The 12,469-nt window shown below is 26.7% G+C and overlaps 1 protein-coding gene across 1 annotated transcript; it reads right to left on the bottom strand.

Annotated features, from left to right (window-relative positions):
• Positions 1–6,041: 6,041 nt before the first annotated feature.
• LOC120080303 (linoleate 9S-lipoxygenase 6-like) lies at positions 6,042–12,183 on the bottom strand. The gene is made up of 9 exons (XM_090314795.1): positions 11,845–12,183; positions 11,090–11,379; positions 10,775–11,000; positions 9,346–9,687; positions 8,644–8,729; positions 8,444–8,551; positions 8,051–8,355; positions 7,677–7,940; positions 6,042–6,990 (listed from the first exon to the last, which is right to left on the bottom strand). The coding sequence occupies exons 1-9, from the start codon at positions 12,098–12,100 to the stop codon at positions 6,237–6,239; spliced, it is 2,631 nt and encodes an 876-aa protein (XP_090170921.1). The 5' UTR covers positions 12,101–12,183; the 3' UTR covers positions 6,042–6,236.
• Positions 12,184–12,469: the final 286 nt, after the last annotated feature.

Here is a 12,469-nt window from a genome sequence, read left to right as displayed (position 1 = left end):
TTTATAGTAAGATAAATAAATGTATTAAATATTTCATCTCAAAAATAACTTTTTATTTTCGTATAAAAAATTATGCATCTCTATCTCTTTTCTTATATGAGATCCTCAATATTATCTTTAAGATAGTATCTCTATTGAAACATGATATTTCATCTCAAAGTCAACTGATAAGAAAAAGAGTAGGTAATTCATCTAATTTGTAAAGGTTATGTGAGGTTCGATTTCTTCGTCCTTCAAATGTGGGTTCTTTAACCAGAGGAGTTGAACATTTTTAAAATATGGTTAAATTATAAGTCTATTTTCTAGGTAGAAAAACACACGTGTGACCCCTATATGTCACATAAATAATTGTTGTATATGTTTGAATTTTTGAATATTCTGTATATGTTTGCTTTTAAAATTCAAACAAAATTTTGAAAATTATAAAAGGTAGATTTTAATTAAATGTTTTTTTTCTTGCAAATTGGTTGAGAATTCCTATGTTTACATGAAAACAAAAATAGAAATCACGATTAAGAATTGTGAGAAAACATACATTTACAATTTTGAATATTAAAAAAAAAAATTATCAAACATAAACTAAATAAACTATGAATTTTGTGTTCAATAGGGCTACATATTTAACGTTTATAGACCTATTAGACACAATTGAAAGTTTATGAAATAAAAAAGATACAAACTTCACAACATTTTAGGAAACGAAGAGCTTATTTGATAGACAATTTAAATTATGTTTTATGTTCTTAAGCAATCTTGATTCTGCTTTCAAAAACTATTTCTAGATTATATGATCTAAATAGTACAAATTCGAAAAACAATATAATTCTAATGTATTTCAGATTTTGAATTAGAAATTTTAAACTGTAGAATTATATTTAAAAAAAATAAAAAATTAATAAATATAGTATTTCATATTATAAACTTAATTATCATTGTTAAATTAAAATATGTATTACATATTTTTTGTTTAACTAAAATAGGTATTAATTTTTTCTCATTGAACTAAAATATGTATTATATAATATAAAATAATAATAATACAAAATTTTTAATGTAAAAAAAATTTGTTAGAAATTAGTTTATGATTCATAAATATATTATCTGACACATTTTGTACGATTATTTATATTTGAATTTAATTTCTAAATTCGTTACCAGACACATATATAAAAAATACATGAAATTTAACTAGAAAATTATTTGGATGCATTTAACTATGTTTTTAGACTATCTGCCAAATTGGATCTAAACTTTTAATTTAAGCTAAAATTTCCATATAAACATCGAGCAGGTATGAAAAATAAAAAGAAACGTGAGATTGAAATTACAAACACAAACGTTTATATATATTATTGAAATATATTTGAAATATTTATGACGGAAACCTTTGTGAAGAAAATTTTACCAGTCTTTTCTAATTGAATCTATGCATGGTGAAAGTAAATGAAGAAAACCAATTGATCTAGATGCATATTTAAAATGCTTTTCATTGTGCTAGTCTCCAAAATGGAAAAGTAAAAAAAAAAAGAAAAAAAAGAAAAGGTTCTTTCACAAGGTATTTTCTTTGTTCAACTAGGAAGGCTTGCATTTTTACAAATTCAGCAATGAAATTTCAAAGTTTGCAAAAGAAAATTTTCACATGTAAAAAAAAATGTCAAATTATTTACAAAAATAGTGAAAAAAATATTTGATACACTTATAAACTTCTATCAACGTCTATCAATGATAGACTTGTATTAGTTTCTATCACTATAGTATTAATGATAGACTTCTCTCGGTTCCTATCACTGATAGACTTCTTTCGGTTCCTATCACTGATAGACACTAGTAGACTTCTATCGGTCTCTATCAATGATGGACTTCTATCAGTTTCTATCACTCATAGATGATAGAAGTACTTGTATCAATTTCTATTATTGATAGTATCAATGATGGACTTCTACCAGTTTTTATTACTGATAGTCACTAATAGACTTTCATCAGCCTTTATCAAATAAGATTAAATTTTACTATTTTGTGTAAATAGCTTTCCTTACTTTTTTTATTTTTGAAAATTTCTTTTTTTCAAAATGTAAAAACTGGTTTCCATTTTTATTATTCCAAATTTACCTTTATTGGTGTATCAACATGTATGTCAGTAGTATATTTGGTATATTAGTAATCTGATATACTTTATATTTAGTATATCAGTTGACTAATATACCAAAGACAAAGTATATAAGTTAGACAATGGATATACCAAACTTATCATTTATAAACCATATTTATCAGTCAATTATTCGTTTGACTTGATTTGAATCCTTATTCATTTGTTATAAAATACTATTTTTCTAGTACATTATAATTAGCTTAAAATGGTTCAATTTGTTATGCTAGCTATTTTGAATGAATTAATTTTGATAAATTATTGGTGTGTACATGAAATGAATTTCTAGGGTGTGTTTGAAATACCTTTTCAAGTGATTAAATTAAAAGTAAGTTGTTTTGAAAATAAAAAAAAAAAAATCATGTATTTGAAAACAATCTAAAATGGATTTTGAAAAAGTGAGTTTATAAAATAAATTTGTTTGGGATAGACATTTGAAACCAACTTTTAGAAAAGATGAAATTTCAATGTTTAATGGGACTAAATACCATAATTTGTATAAGAATCTTTGATCACCATCTCCAACAATCACGCCAGCTACCACCTTTGGTGACTGTCTTCAACTAACTTCGTCCACCATCTTTGGTGCTCGACAAATAACTCCGACTACCACGGCTATCGAAGAATTCTTCTATAATAATTTAAAATTAATAAAAATATTTTAGTACATAATAAACAAAACAAACTTTTATGAAAAGACGTTTTTGAAAAAATAGTTACCAAATGTATGTGTGTTTTTATTTTAAAAAGCTTTATCAAAAATGTTTAAATGAAAATGAATTACTGTAGAACATTATTTTCTTAAATCATTCCAAACAGGTCCTTAAATGACTATCAATATACTATTGATACATATATATGTTATAATTTAAATAAAATTTGAATGAATGTTGATAAAATGCTGATACATCAAATACTTAATGTTGCATTTTCAACTCTTTATGATATCTATATTCGACTTTAAATATTGCGGTTTTAAATGTTAGGGATAATTAATATATGTATTTGGATATCCAAAATAATTAATGTTTAGAAGTTTAATATATGTGTTTTACTTACCAATTTTGTATATAGAAATTAAACCAAAACTATTAATTATTTAAAGAAGTGCAAGATAACAATTAACGTGGTCAGAAATTAAATTTAGTTTAATTAAATATATTCTTATATTAATTAATAATTTAATCACTAAAAATAAAAAACAATGAATTTTATATTAAGCATTATTTAAATAGTTTAATTCAATTCCTAAAATTAATATCATTTAAGTAGAATATGAGTAATTAATGATAAAATTTTATATTAAATAGTTAAGTTTACATAGTTGATTGAAATTTATTAAGTTTGATAATATATTTATATTTTAATAATTGATTAAAATTATAATAATGATTATTGATTTAATTAATTAAACCGTTTTATTGTTCATTTCTCCTCTGTAAAAATTCCACTTGTATGGAGTATATTAGAAAATTAAAATATTTGTTATATAGATTTTAAAGTTCTTTGGATAATTATATATTAAATGGTTTTCTGAAATTCCATCGTAAAATTTGTGAATAGATCCTTAAAAATTGGAGAACGAGGATCTAATAGGTTTCGTCTATATACTAATGTTAAGGGTGATTTTAAACCTTCTCTGTCAGATCTAAGAAAATTAATGAAACTTTTCAAGAACTTTTGAAGGTTAGAGTATTTTTTAAATAAAATGTAATCATTTTTTCTAATTTGAACCTAATTAAATAGATAAAAGTGCTAATTATCGTAAAAAAAATCATTTAAATAAAAAATTAATTATTTTTTTATACCATTATCTGTAAGCAATCCATTCAAGATTCTGGCGATGTCGAAAGAAATATCTTCATGTGATCTTATTATTAATTAAAGTCCTCACAACATTAATATAATACACTATATTATTATTATTATTATATGTATGCTTATGTGTCCTGAATTTTTTATTTTATAAAAACATGTACAGCTGAATTAATAATATTAATGATACAACTAAATAACTTAAAGTTTGGACAATTATAATAGATGTAAAATTGATGGTCATACTTACAAATATCACGTAAATAAATAATTTATAAATATATAATAGTGTTTAAAATTTTTGAGTCTATCACTAATATATTATTTATACCGTTAATTAGTGATAGACAGTTTTAATAGACTATCACTAACAAGTCATTTTTTTATGCCTAAAACTAATTGAGCACTTATACATTATCATTGATAGATGTCTATCACTTAATGAACATATAAACAACCACTAAATAAAAAGGACATATATCATTGATGCTATTTTTAATTTTATTGGTATGATATATCAACAAAAGAATTTAGATCAAATAAACATGTTAACTATAACACATTAAAAATAAAAGTTAAATGTCATCCATATATTATTTTCCGCTATTAATAAGGCATATATCAATAATAGATCTACATCTAATAGTAAATAACGAAAAATAGAAAAAAAATAAATAAAAGTAACATTACTGTTATAGTATTTTCTACTTTATTGACAACAAATATCGATAATAAACCTAAAAAGATGAACTTGCAAGAAATTACCCAAATTTAATTGAAGTAAAATTATATCATCCTTGTATGTCATATTATTATATTGATACGATATATGATATATCAATATTAAATTTATTGACAAACAAGCATGTAATCAATCAATGATAAATTTGGATCATGAATAAAGATAATTAAGAATATTAAATAGGTTCCATTATTGATAGGTTGTTGACATATATGGCTGTTGACCACATGGCCAAATATACTCGAATATTTTTGTTATTCATTTATTCATAACGTGCCAATGATCATTTTAAAAAAATAATAGTTTTATTAAGGTTACAATATTTAAATAAAAGGGATAAGGCAAATGGAGTTATTTTAATAATTTTTTTAATTATATGTACTCGTTTTAAATTCATTATATTTAATTTAATAATGTTGGGGATGGGGGACCATTGTGAATGGATATTTTTATACTTTAATTACGTGTAGGCTGTAATCATGGATAAGATGTTCAAGACCTTTAGAGCAATGTGAATCACATTCATAATTATCATTAAAAAAAAAAAAAATTAAGGCTTGAATGATAACATATAGATGGATTTGGTAATCATTTTACTTTTTATTTTTGTTTTTTAAAATCATGTCTATAGACACTACTTCCACCTCCAAATTCTACTTCATACTGATGATTTAAAAAAACCAGATCAAATTTTGGAAACTAAAAAAGTAGTTTTTAAATAATTATTTTTGTTTTTTAAATTTGTCTAAGAATTCAACTATTTTACTTAAAAAATTATGCAAATCATGGTAATAAATGGAATGGAAGTAGACGTAATTTTTAAAAAACAAAAACACAAAACGAAATGGTTACAAAACAGGGCCATAATTTGAGTAAAATTAGATTTAAGTGGGTTACATTAAGTAATAGGCCTCCTTTGATCACGGTTTGACTTTTAAATTTTAGTTTTTGAAAATTAAGCTTCTAAAGCTCATTTCCACCTCATGATCAAGTTCCAATCATATATATCCACAAAAATTTCAATCTTTACATTAGATTAATAGATATGTTCAACCATGAAAAGGTGTCCTGAACCGTATAATTTGCATTATTCAATTTAAAAATTAGTTGTAATTATTTGTACTATTAATTACTTTAAAAATGTATGGATAATAATATTTTAGATAAATTGTCTTTTTTAGCTCTTGCGTTTGACAATATGTGGGGTAGAGAAGGTTAAAATTTCTAACCCTATTAGTCAAAGTACATATTTTATATTAGTAGATATCGCATTTAATTAAAAAAAATATGCTTATTATGAATCACCCATTCAACAAATAAAGGGCAAGGAAGGTGAAGTATAAAAACATCACTTTTTATTCATTCATAAATAAAATACAAAGCTACTTGAGCATATTCTTTTGTGGATTAATTTCATGAGTAGCTAAAGAAGTAGCTTTTTTTTCCTTAAAACATTAAACATAAGAGAGTGACAATAGAAAAGAAGGTAATGATATTTTTAGAACTCCATCATATGCTCAAAAGAGAGCCCCTTCAAATAGAGATGCTGTTTGGAATTCCTCTACCAGTGAGGCCTTCAGTACTTGATGGAAGAAGCAAAGTATATGGCACATTAACAGGTCCAGTTCTATTTTTGAGATTGACATCTTTATTTCTTTCAATAATTCTATTTTCGACTTCAAACACGTGTTTTCCAAAATTCTCAAATACTTCCAATGCAGCTTTGTCTGAAGTCCATTCAATGCTGGCTCTTTGTCCAAGATAAACCTCATCAGAAGCATGCCTTGACAAGATTTCAATTAGTGAAACACCAAGAAGTGTTTGAAATTGTGAATTGATTGTTCTCAAGAAAACCTTCTCAGGATTTGATTCGAGTTCTTTGTACTCAGCACTGCCTGCTTCGGGTATAAACCTACGACTGATAGTTGGTCTATTTGGAATAAAGCCTCCATAAGGATATTGTCCAAAGTTAACTGCGGCATGAAGAGCTGAAGAAATCCATATGATGATAGTACATGTTTCAATTAGTTCATTGAAAGTTTGCAACTTTGGCCACCATGTTTCATTTTTCTTATCAGCATGACCTTTTTCTCTAAGCTCCTTCCACCAGGACTGGAGTTCAACGTCATTTTGGATTGCTTTATCATCTTTGTAGTATAGAGAGCAATAATTTGTAACCCATGTTTTGATTGTTGACCAAATCTCAAGTCCATCAATAGCAAATGGGTAATCCTCTATGAGTAACTTAAGTCCATGTGGAGAACTTGCATCCTCAACAGCTACACCTCTACATAAATCGAAGGATTGTTATATAATTAGAAGGGAAACTTGCACAAACCACTTTTGAATTATGGGGTTGATTATAATGAAATCCCTAAATTTGTAGTTTGATAAATAGTCTCTAGGTAGTTTGTTAAGTACTACAATTAACCAACCCCTTTTGTTAGAAAATCAACCTAATATTGATGTCGACATTTAATATTTAAATTCTTGATTTTGAGTGGTCATGAATATCGATTTTGAATCAATCAATTTGTTACAAAAATATATATAGCACACGAACAATAATGGTAAACGTAGAATTTTAACATCCTAAAAGGGAGTTGGGTTTTTTAACAAGATACTAAAGGAAAGTGGGATCAGGACATAATCGAAAAATGAAAATTTTTTAAATCGAAAAATGCTTAAAATATTTTAAAATATAGAAGAATGTCATAATCTATCAATCATAGACATCTATCAATGTCTATCAGTGATAGATGATAGTGGACTATCATTAATAGACATCTAGCAGTATCTATTAGTGTCTATCAGTGATAGGTGATAATAATCTATCGGTGTCTATCATTGATAGACAGTAACACTTTGCTATATTTATAAATATTTTGAAAAATTTAACTATATTTGAAAATAGCCCACTAAACAATTGCAGAAGTAAATAAATAAACCATGCCAATATGATTGGTGATTTACCTCTTAATGAGATTAGCGGGGAGTGCTTGCTCAAGGAAATTCCATTCCTTATAAATGTGAGAAGATAACTCCATGGAATACTTTGATTGAAAATGAGTTTCTTCAAGTAACCCATCAGCGTTAACAAGGACTTGCCTTGCAAATGCATTTATAAACATAGTGTCTTTGTAATGAGGAACAAGCAATTTATGAATAGGATGAAGCACACTCAATTGTCTATGTGTTGCAATCACAAATGGCTCTTGTACTGCATGAGTATTCAACCTACAATTAACAATTTTCAAGTGTTATTAGATCCATCTTTCAAATCACAAAGCATATTATTCAACATTTAGGACAAAATTATAATTTAAAGAGTAATTATATTTCCATACCAATGGCTGATAAGTTGATGGTAACCAGCATCATTCACAGCCACATAAGCTTTAGCTAACTGCCATATTGAGTTTTCAACTCCTCCTTCAGCTGGAAAATATTGTTTGCTATTTGCACCAAATTGATCACCTTGAGGGTGTGGCAAACTCAATTCAATCACCAATGGCTTCAAAGTGCCATCATCTTTCAAAAATAGCAATGTTCTTGTTGCATAAGTTTTTGTTTTTGTTGAATTTATTTTTCTAAGATATGGCATTAGAGCATCATGGTGATCCAATATGTATAGCCTCTTCTGATTCAATGCCTATATATAGATTAAAAAATTAAATTAAACACAACAATATAATTTTGAGGAAAAAAAAAACCTAAGCTTGGGTCTTTTTAAGGTTTACCTCATCAACTGTTAGTCCATCCAACCCAAACTTTATGTCTTCTTCAGTAATCTTGCTATTTTGATCACCATAGATTTTGGGGTCAAGTTTGCTCAAGGGAGGAAATTCCTATAAAATAAATAAAATTATAATTTTTGAAAAATAAAATAAAATTTTTCTATATAAAAATGGACCGAACAGAAAATTTTTGAAATCATTACCTCTAGACGACGAATGATTAGAGGGTTAACTCCAGCTAGCATTTCTCTTGCAAATTCTTCATCTGTTTTCCATGCAGACTTGTCCTCTATACACAATTATTAGATAAAAAATATTATATTAATAATGATTAATTATACAACCTTAAATTATAATTCAAATTAATATAAATTTCAGATAAAAATATCTAAATTTGCAAATTTGATTCGTGGACTCTTGACATAATATATATAAATTAGAGAAGACGACAAGGAAATATTTAACTATTTCTATCGTCTATAAAGTTCTGAGTTAATTAATATATATATATATAAGCCATATATTATTAGATCTTTGTTTTGTAAGTTGCCATTTCTTACCTAGAAATTTTAATTGAATCCTCTAACAAATCGTTATTTATGAAAATTTAAAAAAAAAAAAAGAACAATTAGGATGAGAAAGACTTGAACTTTTGACCTCAGGATATAACCCAATCAAAGTTATAAGATTTATGAACTAACCAGTTGCACCACCACCCTTAGTTCTTGAATTCTAAATTACTCAAACGGCATCTTAAGTACATGTTAATAACATAATCAATTCCAAATTAGTCTTTAGATTAGACATTAACTTTATCTAAAATGCGGGGCGTTCACATATATCTAATAATTTCAATTATAAAATAGTAAAAAAAGAAAAACAACATTTCTCTCGATATATTATACCTTTAACAATTTGTGGAGGTGAAAATTTGAGAAAGCGTTGGTCATTGTCGGTCCTTAGAAGTTCTTGGAACATGGGTGGAGTGAAACCCTTAGTGAGGTTCCTAAAGACATCTAATGGGACAGGAAGTCCTCCTTCATAAAGATTATGAACATCTTGGAATTTATCAAACTCTGTTGGACTAAAATCTACCAAGTTTACAAGCGCTGGTTGGACCGTTGAAACAAGTGATTTCAAAGCAAATCCAAGAAAGTCTGATAACTTCAAGTGGCCAAAATTTTCATCTCTTGGTACATAAATGTTTAATCCCGATATCAATGATAATCTACTCTCGTAGTTGGAATCTGAAAAAAAAATTAATGGCATTGGAAAAATTATTATAACATTAAGGTTTAGATAATTAAGAATTGAACTTTGGATTCAACAATATTATTATAATATAGACCAAGTGGATGATTATTATAAATTGTAATGTTCCACTTAGCTTGTACAAATCTTGTCACCATCTATATTGAATATGTTAAAATGGGTATGATTTAAAATTTTAGATTGTAGAAGTATTTGAGATATTTTTAAAATATATTTGAGGAAAATTATTTGTAAAATAAACACAATATTAGAGTATTATATATGATATTTGTTATAGTTAAGATTTATTATTGGTTAAAAGTTTGTGTTTATTTGGTCTCTAAAATATTTAAAAATATCTAATAATTCTCTAATTTGTATCTTTTTGTATTGTTTAATAAACCTTTAAAATTTCAATGTTGCGTCTAGTGGATTCATTAATGGAAAGGAATTAAAACAAAAGTTAGAAAGTAAATTTATTATTATTGAAAATCAAACTTCAAACACTAAACAAGAAATTTTAGCCTTTGTGTAATTCATGTTTATAACTCAGGCACAATATAATAATAATTATATATATATATATATATATATATATATATATAAAAAGGTGTGTTTTCTTTTTTATTTGAGGATTTTCAAAAATAGAAAAATGAGAAAAAATATTTATATAAAATAGTAAAATTGAATCTTATTTAATAAAAATTGATAGAAACTAATAGAAGTTTATCAGTGTTTTTGAGTGGTAGAACTGATAGAAGTCTAGCATTGAGATTATATGATGACGTTGATAGAAGTCTATCAGTGTTTTGTTTTTTTTTTTGCTATTTCTCTAAATAGTTTGACATTTTTTCTATTTGTGCAAATTTCTCCTTTTTTAAAAAAAAAATTACGCTTAAAAACACCATTTTTCACTCATTGATTTTTTTCCTTTTGTTATTTACTTTTCAAGATTGTGTTTTGAAAAACCAAGTCATGTTTTGAAAAAATTGTTTTTTCTAAAAGAAAATTTCACCAAGAAAAATAAATGCACGGTTTCATAAATTATTAGATGGTTATTAAACGGGGTCGTAATAATCTTACCTTTTCTTTCTCGTGGTCGTCCAGTTCTTCCACGACGAGGGTAAGGGAATTGGCTCCCACCAAGAATAGGACGCCCGTCACCGGGTTCGGAAAGATCGTTATAGACATCATAGTCATAAATTCTATCCCATTCTTTGCGCTCTCCAGTTCCATCTCCTCTAAGCGTCAACAATTCTTCCTCTCTATACTTACGAAGAGGATTTGGTGTCTCACTTGGAAGATATGTCTATGTATAGAAATCAAATAATTACATTAGAAATAAACAAACTATTCCTTCAAATAGAGCAAGCTAGAAGAAAAGGGAAATATTTTTACCTTATTAGCAAAGAAAATACGATCTTTCTTGTATCTTCCAGAGGGGTAAACCCATGAATTGCAATCAAAATGAACATTTCCAAAGCCAGGAACATCCTCAAGAGTTAGAGATTTGAGGAAAAATTCACTTGTATGTCCATTTTGGATGAAGAAAGCTCCTGGAAATCCAAAATTATCTTCCCATGTAAAGTTGACTTGAAACACAGATTCTCCAGCAAACAATGGTGGGATTGAAGTTATCCACCTCTCCAAAAATGCCTTCTTCCCAACTTTGCCTCGTGAGTCAAGTGCTGTGAAAATTAAATTTTACCAAATTAATCATCGAACAAAATTTAATGAACTTGATCGAGGTTAAATTTTAATTGATCTATGAGCTTTCAGGTTTGAAATTAGTGAAAAATATGGAGCATCAATATTGTAAGGTCCTAATAACATATGTAGGATTACATCTAAAAAACCAATTGATAATAAGAGGAATAACTCATGTAGTTCTTGACCTATTCATATTTTTTAAAAATATTCTATCCAATAAATTCATTAATTTTAAAGTACGTATAGTAGACTCAAAACTTCAATTCGGCTTGTGATGTGATATTTTAAAAGTTGATGAAGGAGCTACAAAGTTCAGGGACATATTAGATATATATTTAAAAATTTAGGAACATAACAAGTAATAAAAATAAAAAAATAAAGAGACTAAATTTGTAATTTAAACTGTACAAATATATAGAGAGTTGAAGGGAAAGAGATGTTACAAGCTTGAGTGGCACTAATGAGTTGAAGAGAAACACCACCGCCCAAGAGTTCAGTGAAGTTATCAAGAAGAGTGGAATGAAATTCAGTGAAATCCAAAACATTGTTTCTCATAAGAATGACTTTCCCTTTGATTTTTTTTCCTCCAATATTGGAAATTTGATCTGCAATATTACTTCCAGCATTGATAACAGAGCCAGCAAGATCTCCAGTGGTATTCAAGGCTCCCTCTATTATATTCTTTCCAATAGAAAACATTTTTACTTGTTTTTTTCTAACAATCTTTTTTTCCCACTCTTTCTCTCTCTTTGTTTTAATAGCTTGAAGAACAAGGTGTAGTGTGGAGGGATGCAATTTTTCTCTTGTATTTATAGCCTAAAATGTAGATCTTTGGTTCTTTCAATGATTCTCATAAGATCACCTAACCTTTATTTTAAGACCTTGGGAAATGAGTGAAAAACATGGGGCATCAATTTTTTATTATAATATTATGAAAAAGGACAGGAAGAAATTTGAATATAAATCTCATTTTCTCACCTTGTGTAAACGTGGCTATTAAAATGATAAAGAAAAGTCAACCTTTTTTAGAGTGGAATAAATAAATCAAGAGGGAGAATATACACACAA

The sequence above is a fragment of the Benincasa hispida genome, chromosome 6 (genome assembly GCF_027475165.1).
Source record: "Benincasa hispida cultivar pf3 chromosome 6, pf3_genome.v1.1, whole genome shotgun sequence".
Lineage (NCBI taxonomy): Eukaryota > Viridiplantae > Streptophyta > Magnoliopsida > Cucurbitales > Cucurbitaceae > Benincasa > Benincasa hispida.
The sequence above is the reverse complement of the archived record's forward strand: the minus strand, read 5'-3'. Positions and strand labels throughout refer to the sequence as shown.

What these genes read in the sequence shown, in the direction of transcription:
- LOC120080303 (XM_090314795.1), bottom strand. Translation starts at nt 12,100, where the DNA reads ATGTTTTCTATTGGAAAGAATATAATAGAGGGAGCCTTGAATACCACT. An exon ending in ATGGACTAACAGTTGATGAG is followed by an intron (nt 8,356 to 8,443) that starts GTAAACCTTAAA and finishes ATCTATATATAG; the next exon opens with GCATTGAATCAGAAGAGGCT. An exon ending in CCCGCTAATCTCATTAAGAG is followed by an intron (nt 6,991 to 7,676) that starts GTAAATCACCAA and finishes CGATTTATGTAG; the next exon opens with AGGTGTAGCTGTTGAGGATG.